The sequence below is a fragment of the Coturnix japonica genome, chromosome 4, assembly GCF_001577835.2.
Source record: "Coturnix japonica isolate 7356 chromosome 4, Coturnix japonica 2.1, whole genome shotgun sequence".
Lineage (NCBI taxonomy): Eukaryota > Metazoa > Chordata > Aves > Galliformes > Phasianidae > Coturnix > Coturnix japonica.
Window position 1 is genome coordinate 55193913 of NC_029519.1, and position 27186 is coordinate 55221098.

The following is a 27186-nucleotide window of genomic DNA, read 5'->3' on the forward strand; positions in this document are numbered from 1 at the left end:
GATCAAATGGTCTTTTCTGGCCCTTTAACTGATAAATGACAGCTCTTCTAAATTCTATAAAGATACCCTTGCAACTACAACTTCCTACAAAACTGGTCTCTCAACAGTGGACAGTTGTGTTATGGATACTTTTGCAACAAAGCTAACACAGACTAAGTGCAATTGCTTGTAAATGATATTTTTTATTTTATTTTAAATGACAGTATGTTAAATATTTTAGTTTTGACAGTTTAAAATAATTTGCAAGAGAAAAAAATATTGTAAATGGTCACGATAAGAATTAGGGTAATGTTCAACAAAAAAAAGCATGAAAGCATTAAGCACAGGGCCAATAGTAAAACATGAATATACTCGGCACAGCATTTTTGTACAACACTTCCCTGTTTGCCTGGTCCTCCTTGTTTTACTCCTACACATTTGTTTGACAGTATTATTGAGGGTAAATAAATGGTGAACAGTTAAATCATTTTAGGATTAGCACTCCATTTCTGAACTGCCCAAATTCTATATAGTGGGTGGCATCAGACCACACCATAATGCTAAGAAGACAGAGATCAACTGGTTGAAAAGCAATACAGCAGTAGTAGCATGAAAGATACTATCTCAGACTAAAGAGGAATGATAAGAATATCTAAAGAGGTAGAATGCTTGAGTAAGATAGAATGTTCAGGTGTGCAGAGCTGAGTTAGAATCTCTCTATTCCTGTGGTTCTTGGATTATGGGGAGTACTGAGTGAGTTCATGACATTCATAATCAATTCTGTTCCAGAGTAAATGAATGAATCTTCATGAATCTCTTTTACTGAAGAAGTCCATTAGCACTCCAAGATTCCAAATAAGGGATATTCAGCTAGGACAAATAAATGATGCACACCAAAAGTGCTTTGGTGAATTTCATTGTGACAGGGTGAGGAATCGATGCAAATTTGGATGCTTTTATGGACCTTTTCCTGCTAAAGAGTCCCTTCCTCTCTTTCTTATAGTCCCCCTCTAGATAGTGAAGGTTTTTTTGACGTGTTGTCCTGGAATTATATATATATATGAGGAAGTGTGAAACCCTTCAGCCTGTGCTGCTCTTCTGGTTGCTGACAGAGGCTGTGTTAGCTACCACAGTCTAAGCTGGCACATTGTTTCCCTCTACCATAGAACTGGCCATCAGCGTGCCCAATTTGATGCTGCTACAACCACACTTCTCCCTATCCAGACAGACAGCTCTACAGTGCTAGTGCAGTGTTTGCCCCAACCCACACTGGCTGTTCCTGACCCTGCTGCTCTCCCAGTCACAGAGGCTGGGCTGGTGCCATCTTTGCACATGGGTATTTCCTGCTGCAGCTGCCTGGCACGCTGTGAAAGGCTGCTGGAGGAGTCACTCACCCTGCTTGCCTCTTAGTCTTTCCTAGTGCAGATAGGAGTGCAGTGGATGAAGAAAGGGCTTGAAGTGGGACACTGACACGCTGTCAGCTGATTTCTATCCTTCAGGGTGAGGTGGACTTATTAATTAATGGGAAAATGTCATCTTTTATTTCCTTTGCTCAGAGGCAGTATTTCACACCTGACCCTACCACAAGGCGTAGGCTGATGGTTCTGCTAGGCGGTGCATGCCCGCTGGGTTTGTTTAGCCTAGCAACGCCCGAGGGGAGGGGAGGAGAGGACAAGGCCGGGCAGGGCTCGCAGGTTGGGGGGAAGGGGCTCCCGCCCTGCTGCCATGAAGCTGGCGGCGCTGGAGCTGGGCTCCCTCCTGGTCTGGCTGCGCCGCTCCGCTGCGGGTCCCAACCCGGCCGCCCCCAGTCCTCGCCCGCCCTCCGGAGGCGGCTGCATCCCGGCTGCTGGCGGGCGTCCCCCGCGCCCGCTGCCCGCCGTCACGGAGGAGGCCGGGAGCTGTGCGGGCAGCAAGGCGCTGCTCATCACACTGCCCGACATCGGGGAGGAGGCGGTGGCGGAGTGCGATGCCGAGGAGACAACGCGCAGCTCGCGAAGCCCGAGGTGAGAGCGCCCGGCGGAGTCGGGAAGGGGCAGTGGGGGTCTGTGGATCCCCGTTCTCCTCCGCAGGTACCTCCTATACCGAACCGTGGGATGAGCCGTGCAGCTCTGCTTGGGGGGACGCTGCTCAGTCCCGTAGGGAGCAGAGAGGGGAGCGGGGAGCAGTCTGAGCCCGAGGGAGCGCAGGGAGTACCGAGCTCGGGAGGAGGATTCGCCGGGAAGGTACGGCGAGAGTTGCTGGAGGCACTGGGAGAAACCCAATGAGTCACTAAGGTGTGGAAAATCATGCTGGAGTGCTTGTGTACTGAATTTTCAAGCTTAATGCTAGCAATGTTAGGTTTTTCTGCCGTACACAAACTAGCTGGGTATGCAGGTAGGACTCAGTTGTCAAGCAGAAAGGTTTCTTAGCAAGCTTGTTTGACTGTTAGAAGTGCATAGCAACAATGTGTCGAAAGTCACTGCTCTGCTTTGAGGAGAAGAGGCTGGTTGGTTTGTTTTTCTTCGTGTTTGTTCGAACTGATCTGCTGATATCAAGGAGTCACTTTAATGGCTGTGTTGCAAGGTACGGTTAATGAGGTGATCATCTTCCAAACTTCTGCCTCCTCTGTGGCTTGTCAAATCGGAGCATGCCATCTCTTAACCTTCTTCCCCTAAGTATCCTGAGCCTGTCTGGCTTTCCTTCTGAGGGCACCTCTGTACCCCAATCCTGTTTGTGGCCTTTTCCTGATTCCGATGACACCTGGAGATGTAGGACCAGAACTATGCATAGTGTTCTCTGTGCAGGTGCCGTGAGGTTTTGCATCGTGACAAGATGATGCCTTTGAGTTCTGTTTAGGTGTCTGTACAAGTGTGGGCCAGAGTTTTGTTGGTGGCTTTGGTTGTTACTATGTACTGAGCCCATGACAAGGCCAGGACTGCTTTCTGAACTGCAGCTAGAGTCCCAGTGCCACCATCACGTAAAGGTGCTTTAGCTTGTCAGTTGTTACTCAGGAAAAAAAATGAGGAGGTATTTGTAAATACATTTATCTGGGCATTAATGAATTTATTGATTCTATGATTCTATTTTATCAAACCACACACACACACAAAATTAAAAAACATAACCCACAAATGAATAGAAATATAATTGACTGATAGCTAAGCTATGTAATGCTGTGAGAGTGATACAGGTAGAAACTGTCCTTATTACTTCCTTTGCCCCCCATTTAATGTAGTTGGTTTAGTCTCAGAATGAGCTGTAAGCTCCTCTAGGCTTCTCCCATCCCCCATTTGTATAGTATAGTAGCCTTTCTAGAACAGTGAGATTAACCCGCTTTGAGTTGTATTGGTAAAGTTCTGTGCAGAACTTCTCTGATCTTTTGTACAAACAATATCCAAACCAAGTTATTGTTTCTTGTCTGTAATTTCCCCTTTATTTATTTACTATGAAAAATATAGCTGAGCACAATGCTGTTTGAGCTGCCATTCCTTTTAAATGCTGCTTTTAAAAAATACATAATAATTTAAAAAATTAAGGGATAAAATTAACTCTTCACCAAATTGCTTTTACTGGGATGAAGAATAAACCTTTTATTTCAAGCTGGCTCTGTGCAGCAAAATGCTTATTTCAGGTTGCTGCTGAAATGCTTCAAACTGATATCTCATTATTCCTTAACTGTTACACCTTTGTATGCATGGTGGCATTCCAAATATTTTATTCATAGCAGTCAAGCTTATTCTAATAAGGTATTGTTTGTCTTCAGAAAGAACAAAACCAGACCAGAAAGATGTAGAAGAAGGAATAAGATACATCACTTTGACAAGGAAAGCCTATACCTCCACATTAGCATTTTTTAATTAGGTGGCTTCACTTAAGCTTTTAGAAGAAGCATCTTAATTAAATATTGAACGCTTTAGAATTCCTTGCCTACAGTTCAGATTTGAATTTGTGAGCTACAGAATATGGTATTATGTTCTTGGTAGCTAGGCTTATAGAGTTTTTGATTATCCAAATGGAATTCCTCTGTAACAAGCATTAATGGCATTAAAAACATTCTAGAAGACACTGAAAGTATAGTGGACATTTGTGTTGATAACAGTTTAACTAGGAGTCATTGGTTAATAAACAAAAGCTTTAATATTATATATTATCTTTTTTTTTTTTTTCTTTAGATGCTGACAGACTAATAGCAATCAAAATACACTGGGAAAGCAAAATAGTGAACATTTGGCACTGATTTCTTCCTCTTTCCCAAATACTCTGAGTATTTTGTGAGATCTATGATGACTCACATTTAATCCTAGTGTGGTGTTGGGCTATACTATAGTGATTTCATATTCTTCTAATTCCACTGAATGAGCAGCAATTTAAAAATTATAGTTATTTATTTTTGAGGAAAAAATCTGACTGCATGTTCAAAAAATGCTGTTTGGGAAAAACGTTGCTGTATAAGGTCACAAAACTGCTTTGGAAAATCACAAGATGCCTTATGTTATGCTTACCATGACATAGGAGTAAAACCAAGATGCACAGATTTCTTTTTAAAGAAACATTATTGGTAACCTAGAGATAAAATGGGCAAGGGTTAAGTCATGCAGCTTAGAAATGGGTAACATTTTGTTGGAAATGGTTGTACTGCTTCCCATGTTTTAGGATGATTCTGGCACATGGGAAACCTGCTTGTGAACCAGATAGAACAACAGCAGCTTTACCTGATTTTTCTCATGATGCTGTATGGTATGGAATAAATGTTTGGCCAACTTAGGCCAGCTGTCCTGTTTCTGTCCCTTCCCATCTTCTTGTGCTCCCTTGGCCTCCCCTTGCTAGTAGGAGTGCACAAGAAGTTGAAGCATCTTTGGCTCTGTGCAGTGCTGCTCAGCAACAACTAAAACATCCCTATGTTATCAACATTGGTTTTCTCCTGAAGCTACAACAGAGCATCATACCAGACACTATGAAGGAGAAAAGTCCAACTCTGTCCCAGATGAAACCAGGACACCCTTGCTGTCACCTCCCTCAGTATTCTGGTGGGAGTGATCGGTGCTGTGAAATTGCCAGCTTCATCCTTGGTGCACTGGGTCATGAACATTTAGATACTATGCAGTAAATAAAGGACAAGGCTTCTTAACAAAGACATTTATTTCTTTATTTATAGGATAAATCATTCTGCCTTTTAGGACACCCAGCTTTCTTTGTCCACTGAATAAAGCAGAGGAGCTGTAGAGGAAAAAAGCGATATATGATGATATTCAACACTCATGCTCTCAAAGATTCCAGTATGGGAATTCATGTGGCAGTCAACTGGCAGCCAGCTTGGACAGAGTCAGAGCTCATCTAATGTTATACTGTGAAATTGAATCTGTGGGCTAACAGTACAGACTATCTGTAACAAATACATTTGTTAAAAGTTGAAAGTAATTATTTTGTTTCACATTGGAATTATTACTTTTAAAGTTGGTAAGAAATGCAAATTTAGATGTAGAATATGCATGCTGTAATTTACTGCATTTCATGTAAATATTTATGACTTCATTCTTCCATGGGGTTTTATCTGAAAAATCTGACGTAATGAGATTTTCTGAGTTTTTAGGAGAGAAGATAATAACAGACTTTCTTGTTCTGCAGTGAACCTATTTCTTTAATATTACTGACAAAGAAGCAGCCTCTGGCTGCAGGCTGACCTCTTTCTGCAGTTTACCCCCGCTGACAGACTTTGATCTTCAGAGCATTAGGCCAGTGTAGGTTTGGCAATTTACTTTGCTTGATGTTTGTAGCTGACTTGTGGTCAAAATACTCACAGAAAATGGCTGTGCACATGAGGGATTTCTCACAGATGGACAGCAGGAGATGATCCTTCGTCTGTAGGTAATCCCTCTGCTCTGGCTGACAGACCTCTCTTCCAACTTATTGACTAGACTGAGCACCTGTGTCTCAGAACATACGAGATCTGCTTTTTAATGCTTCCTGCTAAGGAAATAGAATGCTCTGGAATAAGGATGTGCTGCTCTGGGAATTTGCTGAGGGACTGATTAGTGCCTGAGCTAAGAAGTGGAGGAGATGGATACATAGTGCTTGGGGCATTTCAATGTATCTTAATTTTTGATACCAAAGGCTACAGTGTTGTAGCACTTCTTGGTGTTCGATACTGAAAGCTATTTGGTAACCTAGCTGACTAAACAGTGTTTTGAACATTCACTGTTACTACAAGTGAGTAAAGGTGAAAATACATTTTCATTGTGTGAACTGCAGATTAGGTGCAAGCTGGGTGCAATGGACATTGAATTCATCTGTTGTTGGCCATATGACCTGGGCCTGCCCTGCCTTCTATCTGTCCAGTGTTTTCTTCTCACAACTCAAAGAGGTGATTTCCCTACTATATTTAGCTTGGTTCAGCCTCTTCTTGTGGAACTTTAAGCACCACAATATTAGAAGGATGTTAAGGTAATATGAAGTGACCTAAAGAGGGCATGGAGGGCATGTGGGGAGGGGCTGAGGTGAGGGATGGGTTGACCAGCCTGGAGAAGAGGAGGCTGTGAGGTGACCTGAGTGGGGAAGCAGAGAGAGGTGCTTGCTCTGCTCCTGGGAACCTATGGCAGGGTAGAAGTGACACAGAACTAGCCCTAATAGAGGTTCAGATTGAAAGTAAGGAAATATTTATTTACCATGAGGGTGATCAAACACTGGAACAGGCTTCCTAGTGAGGTGGATGATGTCTCATACCTGTTACTGTTCAAGAGACTTTTGGACAGTGCCCTTAATAATGTCCTTGAACTTACACTTAGCCCTGAAGTGCTCAGACTGTTTGTCTTAATTATGTTTGTACGTTCCTTCCACTGCACTGCATTCTGTTCCATTCTTTTCCTTAGCACTTAATTAGACTCTAAGATCTTCCCACACTTGTGTCACTTGTGTACTGCTGTGTACTGCAGACCTGTTTCTGCACAAGCTTTTTGAAGACTTTCTTTGGAAAACTCAGTGCTTGGAACAAGAGAACTGCTTGTTCTGAGTGATTTATTGTATGCCTGATTTTCTTCAGAGATTAGTGAACAGAAATGAAAAAAAAATCTGACATTCTGATGAACTAAATCTGTTATAAAAAAGAATAAGATAGTCATAGAATTGGCAAATTTACATCAGTAATAAGAAGATGCAGGGAATTTCTCATGGATCACTTCCAGGTGTTTTGTTGGGTTGCTGCTCTCTCCTTGTCTCTGCTGGCAGACACTTGATACTGCAGCAATAAATGCCACCTATCAGATCTAAAGAAATAAAACACTTTCCCTAAGAGAGTAATTAGCATTCTTTACTATCACAGTTAATCAAGATGATAGGCTTTTTTTTTTTGAATGTTAATTCATAATATATATTAAAAAGCCAGATTTATTTCCGTAAATAGGAGAAATACTTAATATGCAGATTTTGCCCTCGAAAATTATTTTTCCAGAACCAAGTATTGTATTTCTGTTTTCATTTTCTTAGTTAATCAAGATTATATATGTACGTAAGTATGAAGTATTAACCAAGTTCATGCCTCTTTAAGGGCTTTATAATTTTGAAACCACGACCTTCCTGTCAACATAAAGAAAATAACAGCCTTGTGAGAATGATAGTGTGGCTACACATTTGGCCTTCATTTTCAAAGCCATTGTTTTCACTGCTGGATAGAATTTAAGTTTACTGGGTTCACTGTAAAAATATTTTTCTCTATAATAAGATAACATTTAGAGGGTACCTTCTTACAATAATACACATAAAGAAAATAAGACCTCATATTTTCTAATGAGACTCTAAGTTAAGGAATTATTTAACACTTCCGTGTACTCAGTAATGTAATCTTTGCAGGTATACAAGATTTGCATCATTTTCTCAGACTAGACCATGTAGCTGTAAACTAGAGGGCAGTGTTGTGTTTTTTAAAGCCACATCCTTAAGCTGAAGAACTTCAAGATAATTAAAACTGTTCCTTTCCTTTTATGAGCACATATATATATATATATATTTTAAAATACTTTCTAAGCAGGTTGTTACTAAACTGTAACAATCCTTTTCAATAAGGAAATAGTTATTATGACACCTGTTCATGGCAACACTATTTTATGTGCTTTATATTTGTTTCACGCTTTATTTCTACCAGGGTAGTTGTTAAATCCTATATGATGGGTAGCCTTATTAACCTGAGCCATGTGGTGTGTTGTTGTTGGTTATGGATAACCTTTAAAAAACAAACAAAAAGAAATGTAAGACATAAGCAGCCAGCGCAGCTGTGCCAAGTTTTCCAGTGAAGTAAAGGAGTAATGAAAGACTGTGTGTTAAAAGCTGCAAGTACAGAGCTGTTTGTGTTTTGGTTCTGATGTCCGGAGATCTGCTGATGTTTGGATCTGGAGGCAGTGGCTGAATTCTAAAACCCTGCTGTTAATACTCCTGAGCAATGGCTCATAAGGATTAACCTCAGTGATTCTAATGATGGGTGGTGTGGCTGCTTCTGCAATACAAATGTTTTCTGTGAGAAGGTAACAGCCCTGACTTGCACAAAGTATGAGCATTCCCCAAACAGTCTTATCATCAAGGTATCACTAATCCACACATAGGTTCAAAGGTAGCAAGTGGAATTTCTACAAAATTGGGTGGTATGTTAAAAAGCAAACAGTAGGGAAAACTGGTCAGAATCCTTAATTCCTAGTTTTAGATAAAGTCAGTACTTCCTTAAACAACCAGCAAGATATCTGAAACCACTGAAATGTTTTTGAAGTTGCTCATTAACACTTCAGAGCAAAAAGAAAATCACCAGTGGGTCCAGAGTGGCACTCATCAGCCATCAGCCAAGACTTACTGTTATTTTCTGTGCTGAGCCTTGTTAACTGTCAAGTCTGCTTCACAGTCCACACCATTTTCAGTAATGATAAAGATAATGTCTTGCTGGAAGTGAGAAGGCAAATATTTGCTACGCTTTCTTCCAAGGTAATTTTTTTTTTTTTTTTTTTTTTTTTTTTTTCCCACTCCATAATTAAGCCATGTCATTTTTGAGCAAACAGACTGGACAGATACTACAGCTGTCTTTAAATAATTTTCTGTGAATGTCTACATGAAATTTCTATTAAATTTCCCATGATTCTACTTTCTTTGTGCATCAGCTGGAGCAACCTCAACTAACCTATTCTGGGAATGACTTCTTGAGGATTACCACAATTTTCTTAGCTTTGAGAAAGCTGAGGAATAGAGAGCATGAACAGGAACAGACATTGTCATCTGCCTTTGTTTCCTTTAACAAGTAACAAAAGCCAAACTGAGCCAAACCGAGAGGTTTCAGTAATTCCTGTGGTCACTGGGTTTGTCTCATTGGCAGTCTGAACTGCTAAAGGAAGGACTGGGTGCTGTCGTGTTGACCACATGTAACAGTCCTCAGCTCCGCATGCTGCTGCTACAACAGTCTTCAGGTACAGCTCCTATAAGGTCGCTCCTATAAGATGTCACTAATGACATTCAATACTGTGTGTTACATGTAGCACTTTGTGGTCACTGAAGTTGTTAAGAGGGTAAAAATGCTCTTCTCTTCTACAGAGCCCTCTAAGTTTGTTTGAAAACAAAAAAACACGCAGATCCTCACCAGTTAAATCTGTCTCATCAAGTAGTACAGGGAGTTTGTGCTGTGGCCAAGCACAACCACGTTAAGTTGATGTCTGCCTCACCTAGTGGGAATAGGGGATGTGCAGCTTTGCACTGCATGTGGTATAAATGTTCAGGTAAGCCACTGCACTCCTTGCCCAGAATACTGTTCATCACTCAGAAAGAGGCCACGTTCAGTTTTTTCCTTCCTTACATCACATGGAGCAACATTAGCTGGGGGGATGTGCAGGATGGCCCATTTGTGTAATGATGGTAAAACAGCATGCCATTTGTAATGGACTTTCTATGGTCTTTGAACAAGACAGTGACTCTGAGTGGTCTATTCACTGCCAGGAAAGTGTTTCTTGGAGTGGCTGTGAGGGCAGTGACCTTCACAGAGGAGTATCTAAGCATGCTGGGCTTGAGAAGGAACAAGTATATATATGTATATATACTTGTATGTATATATACTTGTATGTATTATTTCAGTACAAAGAAGAATGAGAAACAGGTTCCAGTGGTAACTGACTCAAATTAACATAAGAAAGGATGCTGTGATTCCCAAATCAGTTACTTCCATTAGATATATATTATTTGTTAGAGTTATATTTTTATTTTTATAGTCTCATATCAAAGATTTTCATAAATCTGACATACAAATAATTGCTGTCTCTTGGCTATACAAACTATGTGTGGGATGGAACAGCCAGCAAAAAGTGAAAATATGAAGGAAATGATTCATGTTGGATAATAGGAAACGTCATGTCATGGGAGTGTGATGGATTTACTATACTTACATTTAGTTACAAATCACATTTCCAAAATAGAAAAGAGTATGCAGAGAAGATGGGAGATCTGAGAAATTGAGTTTTTTAAGACACCAAGGCAGCACCTTTTACAAGAGATACATTGTACGCTGTCCACGAAATGGTTGTATATGATAAATTCTTTTGTCAGAGGCTATAGCTACAGAACTGACTTTTACCCATTTGTTAGAGGGGTGAGATTAACATTCATGAAAATGAAGTTAGTATTTTTCCCTTCCCACTGACATCTTTAAGCTCCAGATGAATGCCTTTTGGCATCTCCTTTTATAACACTCTGCTTCCAAATAGGGTAATAATAATATACTCCTTCTCAATGAGTTATTCTTGTGCTTGTCATTGTCTTGGTGATAAAGGAAGAAGCTATGGTTTCATTTTGAGAAATGCGATTGATATTGTGTTTCTTTCCTAATAACTTTGATATAAATTTATTGTAGGTTACAAAGGGGTGACCAGTGCTGCTTCTTGCCATTACAGAGACAAACAATCCTTGCCAGGAGCAAAACGGTTATGCAAAATCTAACACTTGGTCTCAGTCATTACAGTGAGTGAATGTAGGAAAAGGGGGTGGGGGAGCTGAAGAGGGGATAAACAAAAATAATCACAGAATTGTAGGGACTGCAAGGGACCTCTAGAGATCATATAGTCCAGCTCCCATGCAAAACAGGCTCCCTAGACCAGGTCGCACAGGTAGGTGTCCAGGTGGGTCTTGAACATCTCCAGAGAAGGAGACTCCAAAACCTTTCTGGGCAGCCTGTTCCAGTGCTCCATCACCCTCGCTGTGAAGAAGACCTCAGGCCTGAGAGTGAGGTGAGCTCACCATCTGTGTGAGGAGACGCTCTTGATGGCATTACTACAGGCAGTGATGCTCAACATGCCTGAGTGTAGTGTTCTGGGTAAGCAGGGCAAGAGCCAGCTACTTGTCATTTGCTGCAACAGAACTGAAGAGTGCATGTGACCACCTAGGGAATTAGTTCAAACAGCATGGGGAAAAAAATATTTTTGCAGAGTAACTTTTCCAGAACTTGTTGCAATGAGAGACTGTAGCGGTAAATAGTATCAATGAGTTCAGAAAGTTTCCAAGAAAGCAGTGGACAGGAACTCCTAAGAGAACCTGGTAAGACTGGTCAGAGACTCACTCTTCTAACATCTCCTGAGACTGTGGATACTGCTGGGGAAGGAGGAAATCTACTGCAGATTATAACCAGATTTTTCCCTACGTATCATGTCTGGTTGCCACCACCACATGATGAGCTAGAGTAGTGGACTGTTTGATGCGCTGCAGTAGGTGGACTGTCACTTTGATCTCGCTGGACATTCTCAGGTTCTAGTCAGCAGAAGCAAGCAGCACTCAGTGCCACCTGCAGTGTTTTGTGCTGTTGGAGGTAATGTAAGACTGGAGTTTTGCCACTGTGGAAATGCATTTTGTATGTTTTGAAGAGTGACTTGCAAGACACACTGAAGAAGGAGGAAGCCGAGACAACCGCATCTATCAGCCGCGACACAAATAATTGCGGCGGCTTTGATTTCCTCGTGGCAGTGATTCTGTAGGAGAACGAGCTGTGCGACAGCCTACACTGTTACCCGCTTAGGACACGGCTCATCGGGGGGAGGCGAAGCACGGCGGGGCGGGCCCGGAGGCGGTGCGAGGGGCTGCCGGGGGCTCTCGCGAAACTGGGCCGTGCCAAGCCGGGCTGTGCCGAACCGGGCCGCCTCGCGCTCCCATGCGCAGGGCGAGGGGTCCCAGACCGCCGGGCAACACCTGGGGCCGCCGGGGGCTCATGGTAGTAGGGTGAGTGTGGAGCCGCTCGGGGCTGGCCTCTGCCTGGCTGCGGGGGAAGCTGTCGGGGGCCGGATGGGTTGAGGGCAGCGCTGGAGGCTTGCCATTCGGTGCCTGCCATTGTAGGGCTTCCGAGCAGGCTGTAGCAGTTCCCAGCACTGGGGAAGTGTGCTGTGGATGTACTGGGAGGGTATTCTTTTCTTTTTCTTTTTTTTTTTTTTCTTTCTGAGGCCGATTCCTGGCTTATCTTCCAACGTCATGTGGTCCAGGGAGTCAGGAGGCACAGTACCCGTGCATGCAGTAAAATGATGCGTTAGAAACCCCTCCCAGCCACGTCTTGGGCCATGCTCTGTGCCATCTATGTGCTTTGTTTTGCAGAGAAAGTCAGGGGCGTTTTAGTGGTGCTATTTATTCACGTGTGTAAGTCTAGGTTGCTTTTGAAGCCTCTGGAAATGTACTGGGGAATTCTCTGAGGAATCATAAAGCCTTATAGGGCCAGGAGATCTAATCAGCATGGACAGTGTAGGCTACTAAAAGACTTTCAATGGAATGGAAGAGCCAGGATGAAGGGGAAAATGTTCCTTGCTCAGAGAAATTACAGCAGAGGGAAGCAGGAGAGGAGCACAAGGCTTTCTCCTCTGGTGGGTTTTCAGAGAATTGCTGTGGGGCCAGTAACAGCTCAGGTTTGCTTTTGGCTGGATGAAGAGATTAGCAGTGTCGTGGAAGACTGGTGGCGGCACTGAGCTGTGGAAAGCAAAGGTCACCTATGAAAAAGTTGAGAAAGTACTTAGAAAATGACCCAGGCAACAATACAAGTAATGTCATGGTGGAGATGTGTAAAGATAGGCTGTGAGCCCATGGCTATTGCTTGGGATATAGGTTCTGGTATGATGAACAGGGGATAGGGCAGGAATATCAGAGCAAGCATGTAGAGATACTTCCTAATACTGCTGTCCCAGCCTCCAATAATCTGCAAGTTTAAGTGTATGGTAGCTTTTTGGTGGTTATTAGCCTGGGCATGGGTTGCCTCTTTGAATGGGCAGTTAAGTTTTTATGTTCATGTCTTTGCAATCTGTGCAGAGCCCAGAATAATACAGGAAATGATAGGAACATGGTTGAGGAATCCTAATAGTTGTGTGGCCAATATGCATTTTCTGGCTGAAGGAATTAAGCAAGCTTATAACTAAGGGCAATTTCCCTGCAGTTACTCATTCACAAATGTTCTTTGATGTAATCATATTGCTATTCACAGTTATGACCTGAGGGTTTCACTGGGATGAAAATAAGAACTTCAGCAGGTGAAGTAATCTGTTACTCTAAAAATGCTTCTGAGGAACATTTTGACACATCCTTATGTATTCTGAACTGATGGTTGTGAGAGGTAGATTGCATTTTTTTGCGGTAGAAAATTCCAGTATTTCTGTATGCAGCTCAGGATAAGTTGTTTTTCACAATGAAGTCTGCTGAGCAAAGTTGAGGATGTGATGTTCCAGCCTGGGTAATATTGGCACAGACACTAGATAAGGTAATTAAGTACAGTAGGGGAGAGCCTAGCACAGGGCAAGACAAAAGTAGTAATTTTTGGAAACACTGTCCTCCTATTGCCGTAGAAAAGTACAGAACATACCTAAAACCAGTAGGTTGGTAACAGACATTGTATGGAAATGTAATGTAGCAGCAGCACTGGGAAGGTTGTGAGCTGAGATGCTCAGTGGTCATTACCTGCATCGGACCCAGAGTATACAATAGAATGGACTTCAGTGACCAAGTGTGCAATTTCTCCTTTTCAGTAGGGGATGTGCACCCATTATTGCAATAATGAATAAACTGTTTTTCATGAAGATCTTTGACTGATTGGAAGTTTTTTATTTTGAGCATGTTTCTTACAGTGGGTTTAGCATATTAATAGCAAGACTTAGTGGGATTACCTAAATTTCTATTAGATGAATTTTCTGCTATTGAGGAGTATTCTATTAAGACCAGCAATAATATTGGAGGCACTCGTATGTCTTACTACATTTTACTGTTCGTCTGTTTGGTTTGAAAGGGATGGTTTCAAAAACTGAGCATGCATGCAAGTGTTTGGAGAACTAAAAAAATCATTTTCTCAAAATAATTGTTCTGGAAATGTATAGTAATAGAAAGCTTGTTGCTTGGTTTTTAATATAGTTTTAGGGAATTTTTAATACTGGAAGAATTGATGTGTTGTGACCGATAAATGTATTGAGAATATGCATGTGTTTGCTCTACTAAACATCTCAGTTTAGTTAAACAGAACAGCCAGGTACAGTTCTTATTATAGTTCCTCACAGTCTTATTAGTAAGGAGCATTGTTTGGTTGTCACCATATCTGTAACCTCTTTTTATGCAGACACATTTGAGAAAACTGCCTTTGAGTTAATGATCACATAGAAATGTCTAGTTAACTAATTATTGCATGAGCAGCTGCTGTTTAGTGACTTTCTTTCAGATGTAGAGAGGTGCTGCTGCAGTTGTTTGTGCTTCATTTCAAACTTTAAAGTGCAAAAATGAATAGAATGCTTGTGGAATCAACATGCCCCTGCCAATCTCAACCGTTCAGTGATGGGAAAATTGGTCAGACTTGCTGTCGTCTTTCTCCAGTAGAGGTATAAATGTACCCTATTTAATTTTATGAATTTCTTTTTTTTGTGCATTTAGGAAGGGACTCTCCAGAGGTTCTACAAATTGGTATAATTCAGGAAAAAGTGGAGAATCTCTTCCAGCAGTTTTTAAGAGAAATGTACAAGAAGCCATCAATAACTACAGTTGGTATGCAAGAACTTCCAAATAAGTATTTCACTAATGGATTCTTGACTTATGGTTCCTTCAAGAGTGGTATTAATTAGTAGTTGAACTTTATTCCTGGTTTGTGCTACAGGCTTATGTGTTGTTAGAGCACAACAAGGAGTACAAATTAAACCGGGAAGAGAAATCAGTCTTGGCAGTTAAATGCAGATGATAGTAACTAACTTTTCAGGACAGTTAACTGCCAGGGCATTTCATTCCTGTTGGCATCGGCTAGGATTTGCTAGGCCTGTGTGTCTGGTTTCATCCTAGGGGTGGTGGTGGTGGCTGGTAGGAACCTGCTTGAGCTTTCTGGGAAGCTGTAATCCCAGAGCTCACATTTTAAAGTGTACCAGGTCTAACAGAAGGAAAGCCTTTGGGTACAGATCCGTAACCTGATGCTAACTGAAACATTTGCAAAGGCTTTATGTTCAGTTGCACAGAATCTCCTTGTGAAAGCTTCTAATAGAGCTAAAGAATGTTTATGTTATCCTTAAAGCATAGTTTTTGATGTACCCATTAATTGCACTGGAGCACAGAGAAAATAATTATTAGAGGTGGAAATGTAAGTATGTGTGTGTGTACTTACATATATGTGTTGGAAAATCTATTCATGTTCTGGAGTGCCGTTACAGTTACAACAGTATGCATCAAACAAATAAATACAGTGGAAAGAATCGTCTCTGAGGCAGTAAATGGTACCAATAGGACCATGTACCCACTGCACTCTACTTAAAACATGCACTTAAAACTCCTCACAGTGTCTCTAATTACATGTCCTGAAAATCATGCATCCAACAGGCACATGTATTGCTGTCCATTTAAGTGATCAGTTGAATTACTTTTAAAGTGTTTTTATAGAAAACCATCATATTCTCCATTTTAATTGTCTTCTTTTTGCAGTGAAACCCTTTCTTCAGTTTCATCTAGTGGACATGCAACAACCACAGGCCTGAATAATTCTTGGTCTGGAATAAAAAGCTGTACAACTGGTTTGTCTACTGAAAGAAGTTCCGTTTACTCCTGGAGGGATGATGTATGTCACAAAAGCTTTTACAGTATGATTTATTCAAGTATTCTAGAAAAGATTAATTTTTACAGAAGATAGATGTCTTATAGGAGAAGAGTTAATGGCTTTTGTCAGTAATAGCCTATTGATTAAGGATATTAATTGAATATTTAAGAAGTCGTTTTGTTTGCAAGTTGATATTCAGCTGGTATGTTGTTGGTTTTTTGTTTCTTTGTTTTGTTTTTTAAAGAAAAGAATAAATAATGAAATTGAGATGTAGGTAGGCTTAAGTTTTTGAGTCCAAGAGAGTGATAAAATGTGTTTTCAAGTACTGGATAATGTGGGCGATATCTAAATTTGACTATTTTCAATTCTTTGAGTCACTAAGTACATTCATGTGTATGTGTGCAGATGTTCCTACCTTCATAAATATTTAGCTAAACTCATTGGGGTTGTAGGCGGTGCAGGGATAAGTAAAGCCCATTAGTGAGCCTGACTGAGGTGGCAGCCATGGTGGCAGTGTTTTGAACAAACCTAAAAACGCAGCAGTCACCACCATTTTCATTTTAAAAAGCTACTCATGATGGCGTTTCTTACCTTCTACATCACATCCTCACCTTTAAGGTATTGCCCCCATCTTTCACTTCCAGCCCTACTGGAGGAAGCCTAACATGACATTACCTGGCCAAGAGTTATTTTCCCATCTCTTTTTGGTGTGATCCCTGAACTTGTTGGGGAACTCTGGTGGAAGTGAACAGTTGTCCTTTGGACCCTGATTATTTTCATTGCAGTATATCAGAGTATATAATGAACACAGCATGTACTAGCATGGTAGGGTTCCAGGATCCCTTAGCAATGTGCTTGTGCCCACCTTGCTGACCAGAGTCAGGCCCTCTTCTTTTTTTTGCATGCTTCTGAACTCATCCAATTCTGGTTTACTGAGTTCAGTGAAGAGGTGTGTAAGGCTGTTTATTACACATAAAGCTGTTTCCCAACCACAGGTTGTCTCCTCTGCTGTCTTACCCAGAAAGGAATAGCTCCTGCTTGAAGAAGCAGGATGCTTTGGTGCCTTGTGTCCCAGAGGTGCATGCTGTATTAAAAAGGGAGTCAGGAGTTGTGACACCTTGTAAATTGAGTTCTTCTGTTGGCTGCTCATGGGCAGCTCTGTTACCCACTGACTTCAGAAGAAATGTAGGTTTCTAGCTCACTGCTCCAGCACCTTGATCAAGCCAGCTGCTTCTCTTTTTGCACTGCAGCATATGAATTTTGTCCAGAGTAGGTAGTCTGGAGATCATTCTGAGATGCTCAGCCAAGCATCAGTTGTCCCATTCTTAAAAATGTTGTTTTAAATATAAATGTATTTTTAAATGTTTACCAACAGCTATTAATTTTATTATATGTAGGAATTTGATAAAGCCAACACTCAGAGAGTGCATCAACTATTCTGGGATATTGATGAAATGCTGTTTGAAGGAAAAGTGACCTCTCAAACTCAGAGCTTGCAGGCAGAATGCGCAGACTGGGTTGAGCGATCTCTTCATCTAAGGTAAGGAATTTTCTTGCTGGTGCCTGTTTTGACTGGTTATCACTCTGAGTTTTTGGGCTGTGCTGCTATGAACTGTTCCTGATGTATTATATCAGCAGTACTTCTGCAGTCCAGTGTGGACTTGAGCTGTGTTGTGTGGTAAGTCTGGGTGGTAGTGCACTAAGCAGCTCATGCTCTTTATTCTGATTGATACAGTGATGGCAGGCCAAGATATTTTAGCAGGATGTAATGAGAAAATAATAATCCACTTTTTTTCATAATGTCGTTTTCTAACTAAGAATACATCTTGCAGTAAAAACAGGTGTTTCTTTACAAGTAAAGGCATGCTGTCAAATCCCAAGAAATTCAGTGCTAGTTCTGCTAGTTATTTATTTTTAGAAAAATGAAAGCAACCACATGCTTCAGTTGCACTGCACAGCCATTTCCCTAGGGCATGTAAATCAGTGTAAGCGTTATTTGTAATTAACCCAGCAATGCCTAGTTGAACAGATTTGAGAGTGTATGTGTGATTGTTGAGAGTTACTTTGCAAAGGTGTGGGAAAAATATCTACGTGGCATAATGACTGCTTCCTATAGTACAGAGGGCGGAAATCAGAGTTGTACTGCTTTGAACTGTCCCTGCCTTCATAAATAAAGGCAATTCATTCTTAGAGAGATTCAGTGTTTCTTGGCTGTTTTAGACATTGACCTGCATGTGCTTGTATTCTAGTTAATCATTTGTTAACAGCGTTGGAAAAAACACTGTTGATAAAGATGATATGTTTTCAATGCTTTTATATATATCTAATAGTGATATGTCTCTGCAAATTAAACTAAAATTACTTAATGAAGTTTATCATGCCTTCTCAGGATTCAGAGAGACTTCTTAAGTAAATCTGTGGCAGTTTTCACATGTTTTACCTTTTATGATGGCTGTAAAAATGTATAAAACATTTATAAAATGGAGATGGACTTTGTACTGGGTAGTTGTTTGAAAACACTGTCATTTCACAATTTTTAGAATGTTTTAACAGGATGAACTGTTGAACAAGATGACATTCTGTATGTATGATTTCATGTTTTAAATCTGATGCTGGTGGTATTAAGAGTTTGAAAGTAAACTGAATTAATCTGGGAACCCTGTGTTGTTTTGACCACAAGGCTGTAGTATATCCTGTACTATTAATAGATGTTATTTGTCCTCTGCATTCATTTAAAAACATTTCTGATGTATTTTGTTTAATGTTTATGCATTTATAGTGATCTAACAAGTTTGACTTAATTTGATCTTAAAAATTGTATACTAGAAACTCCGCTTGCAACATAAGTCAGTTTAACTTCAATGACTTAAATACTAGACAGTACTCATGTATTACAAAAGACTCTGCATTCTTTATGAAGTGTTCACAGCAATTCTAACCAAGGTGTGCTGTTGCCTTGGCTACTGTTTGTAGGTACTTGCATTTTTGATATTTTCACTTCAAATGGATTTCCATCTAAGGTCTCTCTCACACAATTTTTCTTCAGGGTTCTGGGAAAGCAGCTCCTGCCACCAAAGGATGAAGGTTTTCAGCACTTTGAAAGCAGAAGCGATAGCTCCGTGGATACCAAGTGTTTACCTGGTCTTCGGGAATGTACCGGTAATGTAAAAGAGTATGTCAATGCTTTTAAGTTTTCTATCTTTTCAGAAATCTGAAATATTATTTTTACTAAAATTTTTCAGTGTAATTAAATATATGCTTCTTTCTTTGAGTGTTTAATTCTCATTTTATTGGTAATTTTTCAGGCTCTGCATTTCTGGCTCTAAGTTAATTCCTAAAGTGTCTCCAGCACAGAAATCACCAAGTTCAGGTTCCACTATGACGCATGGATCTGAGTCATCCTCATATTCATTCCTGGAAGAAGAAATCTATGATGCTGATGGAAAAATAGAAGAATATCTTGCCTTTGACATCAAGGAGCTGTAAATAAGAGATAAATATGTATATTTTTGAAGAATATAATGAAAAATTCTCATTGAGCCCATTCAGGGTTCATAAACTGGGTTTCTCTTCTTAAAAATACAGTTCCTTCTGTCACTGTATTCAGTAGCACAGTGGTCAGAGCACTCAGAGGCATGTGGAGGACTAGGTACGTTGCCATTCTAGTGGTTCCAAACTCACATATTTCATGTCAGAGAAATGTCTCATAACCACTAATTGCTTTGAGGCATTTTTATTTTTTTTCTTCATGGTGACCCAATAACATATCTATTTAATTTTGAGACAGGCTGTTGAATGAAGGAATCTGCTTTCTTCATGTGAATGCCTTGACAGCCAGATTGCTTGTGTCACCACATTAAATGTGCTTTCAGTGTCTGGCCTAATGAATCTTAAATCCTTGTTGTGCAGTGTAGAACAGCTTTGCAAGAGGTACAAGATATAGCCTGCATTTAGAACATTCTCTTGGGTAATGGTTGGTACAAGTGTCTTCTTGAATATGCAAGTCAGTTTTCCTGTGGACTGGTTGAATGGTCCAAGAACTAGGCTGCTGGGAAGAAGAAAGATCATAACATGCTATTTTCTAAAAAGAACTCTGAGAAGAGCAGACTTCAGTAGGACCAGGAGGGCAAAAAGCTCATCTTTTATGTTCAAGCTTTTCTGCAAGTCCTTCTGAAAAGTTGAGGAACCAGTGAGAGCAGGTAGACCATTTAGTCCTGTTTTTGAAAAAGGACATGGGTACCTGCTTTTTGGAAAGGTTTTGGGATGAAATGTCCTCCTAGAAATTAAGAATCACTTTTTTTTTTTTCTTTTTTTTTTTTTTTTAACTGCATAAGCATGTTTGGAAGAGGGATTTAAGTGAAGGCATGTTTCCCTTCTTTGTGACTTCTGTTATCTTGTTTCTTGTCTCTCTTGTGATTCAATTCTGAAATACAAGGGCTGTGTGGAAAGTAATGCCTCCCATATCATTATGTTGGCTCACAGTAGCAGAGGTGGATGTTGGTGATATGGCAGTAGAGGTTGCACCTCCCCACCAGTATTCCATTACATTTTACTGCTGTGTGATGAATGGCAGCAAAGGGGCAGTTTGACAGAATGATGCCTGACATGAAAGTGCATATGAAACAAAGTTGTGTCACTGATTTCCTCTGTGTGGAAACAGTTGCACCCATTTACATTTATCAGTGCTGCTGAATGTTGATGGAGACCAAAGGGTGGATGTGAGCACTGAGTGGTGCATTGCAGTAGTGACAATGCTTCTGGTGCAGATTTTTATATGCATGGCATACAGGATCTTGTTCATCTCTGGTAAAAACACATAGTTAATGATGGTGACCATATTGAAAAATATCCTTTTGTAGCTGTGAATTTGCTCTATCAAATAATATAATTGTGCTTTTTGTATCTGCTGTAGTTTTCTTGGAGGCATTACTTTCAGAGTGACCTGTGTATCTTTATGCTTTTTAGCTTAAACACTGGGCATAAAGTTGTTTCTTTGATCACTAGTGGATTGTTGCAAATGTATGCGGGTACACAGGACTTGATGAAAAAGACATGTTATTTTTTATTAGTGATGATGAGTATTTGGAGCAAAAGAAAATACATCTTGCTGAGAAGAGGAGTAAGCATGGCATTCCTCCTGTTTCTCCCATGGCTTGTATCAGAGATGCTGTGGCTTCTGAAATATTTGATGATATATGGAGTAATGTAATTGGAATATTGGAGGAACTGATTAAAAAACATTTGGAAACGAATGTCCCAGGTATTTGATATTTCTTAGATATGAAGTTCATAACATCTACCTTGGATAATTATTTTTTCCCCTATGAGTAAAACTTGAGAAATATGTATTTTTAGCACAGTATTGTAATATATATAATGCTTTACCAGAAGCCACCATACAAATGCACCTCAAATGATTTCCTATTGATTTGTAGCAAGTTTTGCTTTAGAAGTGTGAAAAAAGTCATAGTATTTACCATAAACTCTGTTGCTGGAAGCTGTGTATTTTTGTTTTTAAGACACTGCCACAAACTGGTGCTGTTAGCGAGGGATTGCTGGCAACATGGTGTGAATCTGGGAATTTCAGTTTCTAAGGAAGTAAGGTGGTGACTTATACTCAAATCAAAAAGAAGTAGGTAGCTTCTGTTAGAAAATGATAGGTTCAAGACTTCTGCTATAATGTACTCTTTTCTCCATAAAAAGATAATCTTTGGGAATTTTACAATAATATTCCAAGAATGTTTTCTTAAACAAGCAAACAACAAAAAAAAAAAAAAAATAAAAAAAAAAGCATAAAGAATAGGAAATGCACTCAGAAAAGAACATTTAATCATTTTCAGTAGATTTTTAAATACTGTGGAAACTTAAAACTGTATCAAAGTATTTACTGTGAATTTTGATATTGCTAGAATCTCAGCAAATACTGTTAAACTACAGAATGCTTTTGTTTTTTCTCTGTTGTGCAGAGAGTAGCAAGCAGGCAGAGAAGCTGAAAGCTGTTACAGGTAAACTGCCACACTTGCCAGCTGTTCATATTACAGCAGATGTTGGGAGTGTCCTCATTTCCAGAGGCTCTGAAGCACGAAGTGTGTCTTTTGGATCTCATTTAGCTTCATCACAGGTAAAGATAACCTCAAGCAATCTTTGTTTTTAAAAAAATTAAACAAAACAAAAAAAAAAAAATCCAACATAATTTGATAAAATAAATGCTGTCATTTAAAATGGTGGTTAAATGTCCCCACTCCCCCAATTCTTATTTGGTGGTTCCTAAGGGCAGCATTATCACTAAAGTATTGATGAAGCTGATTTAAATATAAAAAAATAACTCAACAGCACACTTGTTTTTTAGAAATAGAATTGTATGAAGGTCTGTATTCCTTCCCTAGCAAAAAACATAAAAATAAAAAAAATAAAATTATATTTTTAAAAAAATAAATAAATAAATAATAAAAATATATATATATATATATAATGTCGAATTTAGATCATCAAAGCAGCCTCTTTCCTGGACTGCAGGGATGTGAAGCTGCAACTAACTTTGAGTGCTTTACTCAAAATACTTTGACTTTCAGACTCATTTCTTTTCACTGCTGCTGCCTTTGTGACACAGGGGCTTTGCAGTATGCTGCAGTGCTGGCAGTAGGGCTTGTCTGTCTTTCCAGAAGCTGGTGCTTGGATTAATAAAATACATAGCAAGATAGGAAACACAGAAGAGGTAGCACAGCAGTCTCTGTTCTCCCCATTTGCATCCTTGGCTCTGAAGAGGTCCCAGCAGTGAAAAGAAGTATTGTGCTCAGATGAGTGATGTTCAGGCTTTGCACTTCTGGGCTGGACTGTGCTGAGGGAAAGTTAAGAGAGTTTAATTCCTGTTAAAACTGAATCTTATATTGCAAATAAAAATTCAGCTCAGTAACACCTCAATTTTCTGATAACTTTCTGAAATAAGGAAAGTAATGTATTTACTCCACTTGCTGCTTCTGTTGAACTGGCTAGATAGAAGCCTCTCTTTAGAATATCTTTTAACCAGGTGCTTCTGGAGGTTCTCTCTCTTTCTCTCTCTCTCTCTCTCAAAAATAAATAAATAAATAATGTATATATATATGTATAGAATAGAAATAAAGGTTAACGTGTAGCTGTTGCTGTTACTAGGTTCACCATTTCTCCAGCAGCTTCTGTAGTGACTTGAACGGAGTGATGACAATTCAAGCAAAACCACTCCAACAGAGGCACTTTGCTACTGCAGTGCAAAAAATACAGTAAGTATTGATGGGATATTTTCTAAAATTCTATAATTTGAATAACAGTGCTAATGATGTTTTACAGCTATGCAAAGGCAAACATCTTTGTGTCACCAGTGTGACAGAATCTTCAGATTTGCAGAAAGTGATAATATGATGATAATGATAACCTGTTTACAAATCTTTTTCTTTCCCCTTGTTTTGTACTCCCCTTCCCCCACCCCAATCTTATTCTTCTTTCTTTTTCCCTAGGAATGAACATGATGACAAATCACATAGCATTAGAACCAGTGCTCCAAATTCAGTGCACGTTGGTCTGGGGAGAACTGCTGATAACCATGTTCTCTCATCATCTCGGGTACTGCTGGCATCTGCTAAGAAGCTACCAAGCCATCGTAGGTTACCTTCTCTCACTTCTGACCAACTCTCCTCAAAAGCTCCTAATAAGTACAATGATGAAATCCTTAGGGGGACTAAATTGTGAGTTTTTTCATTTTATTTTCTGCTTTCCTCAGAACCTTACTGAACTTTCACCAGTGAAGGATTTTGGAAAATACTTGAGAACTAATAAAAGATTTTATTATTTTATCTAAAATTTGGAGATAAAAGTACAGCAAGAAGAGTAGTGTTTTTTTGAGGAGGGGCATTTCTTTGATTTTGTTGTTGTTGTTACACTAAGTGCTGTTACTTTCTATGGCTGAGCTCGATTAAGAAATGTACTGCTTAATAATTTCACATTATTTCAGTGAAGAAGTCTTGAATATGAATTTCTCTGAAAGACAATCTCTTAAAATTCTGTAGAGGTGCAAGCTTGGATCGTGTATCTTCTGGTTGTGTGCATACAGCACGAAACAAGTTACCACCAATAAACTCAGAGGCTGTTAAACAGTATCCTTCAGTCCCTCGACTGCAACAGAGCTCTGTAAGTTTTTTTATTTAATTATTTATTTTTTGCTGGTAAAGAACCTCTACCTGTTTGATAATAAGTAAATTACTTGTCATCTCTGGCTGCGGGAAGAGGGATACAGAAGCAGCCAACTGACCAGATTTGTAGTTCTATGAATACCGATTTAAATAACTCTTTTCAGTGTCTTGACGTGTGTATGTAAGAAGTAGAAAATGATTTTGACAGGAATTAACATTTATCAGGTTGATTCTGGCCTACTTTTGAACAATAGGAAAAGTGATAAGCAACAAGAATGGAAGTAAGTTGCACTTACTAGTATTATTACGAATACTACGTTGTAGTATTCTTTCTCTTCAGAATACAGTTTTGAATTTAGACACAGGTAGCCTTTTTTTTTTTTTTTTTTTTTTTTATAATACAGGCCTCTTAAGAATTATGAAGTAATATAGATGAGTACAGGTTGAAATCTATTTGAAAAGCACGAGTAGGTTTAAATGACCTTAATTCAGTGCTTGCAGTTAGTGAGAAAATATTTTCCTTTTCTTCATCTTTTGTGCCTTCTCTAATGGCATTGTACACATTACATTAACCAATTCATTTGCTGTGTTCTCCCAATGCTCTTTTTGATTTTTCTCAGCATCGAGGACCATATGGTCATAGCAGAGTGTCAAGTGCAGTACCTGGCAGTACAGAACAACGACCACTCAGAGAACGAACCATTACTGATCGGTTTTCAAGACCCAGTACAACTCATACATTCAGGTTATGTCATGCTGTAAGTACCCATTCATGCCTGTTGTTGGTGTATAGAAGGTCTTATTTACTAGATTTCTCCTGGTTTCTTATGAGCAGGATGCTCAAAGTCTTTTTGAGGACGTGGATGTTTGCAATGTATGACTAATGTATGAGGAAGGAATTTCATCAAGTCTAATGCAGCAGATTTATATATATATATGTGTGTGTATATATATATATGTGTGTGTATATATATATGTGTGTGTATATATATATATGTGTGTATATATATATATATATATATATATTAGGAAATCTGCATGAAAGAGTGCAGGTTTTAGTACTTTTTATAGCTTTGTAGATTGTTACTACTGACTGGTGCATTAGAGCATAATAAGCAGATCATCAGCAAGTAAGAATATTGTGTTATCAAATAGTATCTTTTTGTTTTTGCAGACAGACACACCTCAGAAAAGATCAGTATCTCCCATGGATTTTTCTAACCACAGAGGGACAAGTCAAGGATTCTTAATAGGTAAGCAAAGTATGAATTGCCTGAAAGGTAGAAGGCCAGCAAAACACACTAACCCATTCAACAATGGAGAAATGAAGTGCTCAAGGAGAAAGAGTAGGTGTGCTTGGCAGTGTCTGTTGGGCCTCATTTTGAAGTTTATTCATGCTAGTTGCTCAGAGATGGTCCTAATTGACCGCAAAAAATCCCCCAAAGCATCTTCTGGTTGTTAGACTTTGAAAGAAAAATATTTCCCACTCCTCCAATACTTTAGTTGAGATTTCAGTGTATTTACAGTTATGGCAATATTATGTGGTGTACTGGCTAATTATTTGATTATAATTATCTGATTATAATAGTTATCTGATTGTAGTAAAAATTTATATAAAAGATGCTGTGAGAATAGAGACAGATTAGCAAGTATTGATCTGAGCACGCTGGTGGCAGTAATTCATATATAATACACAAATGTCTTGCTGTTTCAACCACAATTAATGAACAACATTTCATATTTTCTAGGTTCACAGCAGTACTACAAATCCTTTCATAGAAATCCTCTAACTTCACGGAGGAGATTTCAGATTACCTCTTAATGAAGTCTAGAAAAAAGAGAAGTCCTCTGCACTGAACAGAAGACTAAAGAGCTCTATTTTCCAGCTAGTGTCTTGTTTGACAAAGAACATATACAGTATGCTGACTTCTGCTGAACCCTGTGATCCTCCAGAGTACCTGTATTACCTTGTTCTAAAATTGCCTAAACCAGAGGTTAGATTAAAAGTTAAAGCAATATAGAATGAATCGTTGAGATCCCAGAATTTCAGATGTCTGCACTCTTTGCAGAGTTGAGATGCTGGTATACTTTCTTCTCAGGCATTCTTCCTCTTTCTGTCTTTTCTCATGGGGTTGTTATTCTATCTGTATAAGTAAATAAGTTATGTTTATGCTTTGAACTCCTGTTCCAATTTTTTCATTTTTTCTCACTGTTAAAAATGTTCTGGTCATCCCCAACATCAGTTCTATGTAGAACTTATAAGCAGGAGTTATCTGCATCTCCTGTTCAACTCCTGTTCCAATGCTTCTGAATTTTTATTCTGTCTGCTTATTGCAGTTGCTCTCCTGTAAATATTTTCTGTCCTTAATTATTCTTCCTTTAATTCTTTTGATATGAAATTGTTTCACTTTTTCTTAAGCTGTTCTATGCATCATTAGGTGTAGAACTGCTGGGACAAACTGTGGTTATAGGAAGCAGTGTTCTGTCAGGCCAAACATATTTGTAGATCCTGATTAATTGAGCCTGATTGCTGACATGTGAGTTTACCCCTTCTTGAGATTTCTTATAAAATATTTGCTGCTACTGTACAAATTAGACCTGTTTGTTTATATGCTACCAAAATGGGAAGGGGAGACTGGTATTATTTTCTGCCCAAAGGTCACAGTACTTTCCATGTCTCTGGGTATACATACTGTGTGCGTGCAGTCAGTGATTCCTCCATCCATCATAGCCAGAAATGTAAGTAGATGTGGTAGAAGAGCTGTTGAAAACAAGGAAGAGAAGAACTTATTTATTTGTCCAAATAGTAATTATAATAGAATCACATTCTTGTACTTGGAAACTAATGCCAGTTTTCATCGCTTCTTCTTTCTTTTTTTTTTCTTTTTTTTTTTTTAATGAATGTTTGAGGCTTGGTAATCCAAGGCAAAGTGTTTGTAATATGTACATATTTTGTATCTGTACTGTAAATGAGATTTTTGGCTTGTATAAATGGTTAGCAAATGCTGCATTCGAGTAAATGAGCATTTTTAAGTTACA

The 27186-nt window shown here is 39.3% G+C and overlaps 1 protein-coding gene across 2 annotated transcripts; it reads left to right on the plus strand.

Moving 5' to 3' along the window:
- The first annotated feature begins 1635 nt into the window (after positions 1 to 1635).
- FAM149A (family with sequence similarity 149 member A) lies at positions 1636 to 27186 on the plus strand. 2 transcript variants are annotated; one of them, XM_015862121.2, is made up of 14 exons: positions 1636 to 1982; positions 14845 to 14955; positions 15874 to 16006; positions 17383 to 17525; positions 19032 to 19157; positions 19291 to 19467; positions 21055 to 21245; positions 21952 to 22106; positions 23135 to 23241; positions 23476 to 23703; positions 24025 to 24145; positions 24768 to 24905; positions 25322 to 25400; positions 25896 to 27186. In XM_015862121.2, exons 1-14 carry the CDS (start codon positions 1705 to 1707, stop codon positions 25967 to 25969), a joined length of 2061 nt encoding a protein of 686 aa, XP_015717607.1. In that variant the 5' UTR covers positions 1636 to 1704; the 3' UTR covers positions 25970 to 27186. The 2 variants fall into 2 exon arrangements, with proteins under 2 accessions (XP_015717607.1, XP_015717608.1); XM_015862122.2 differs by lacking the exon at positions 1636 to 1982 and adding an exon at positions 12021 to 12177.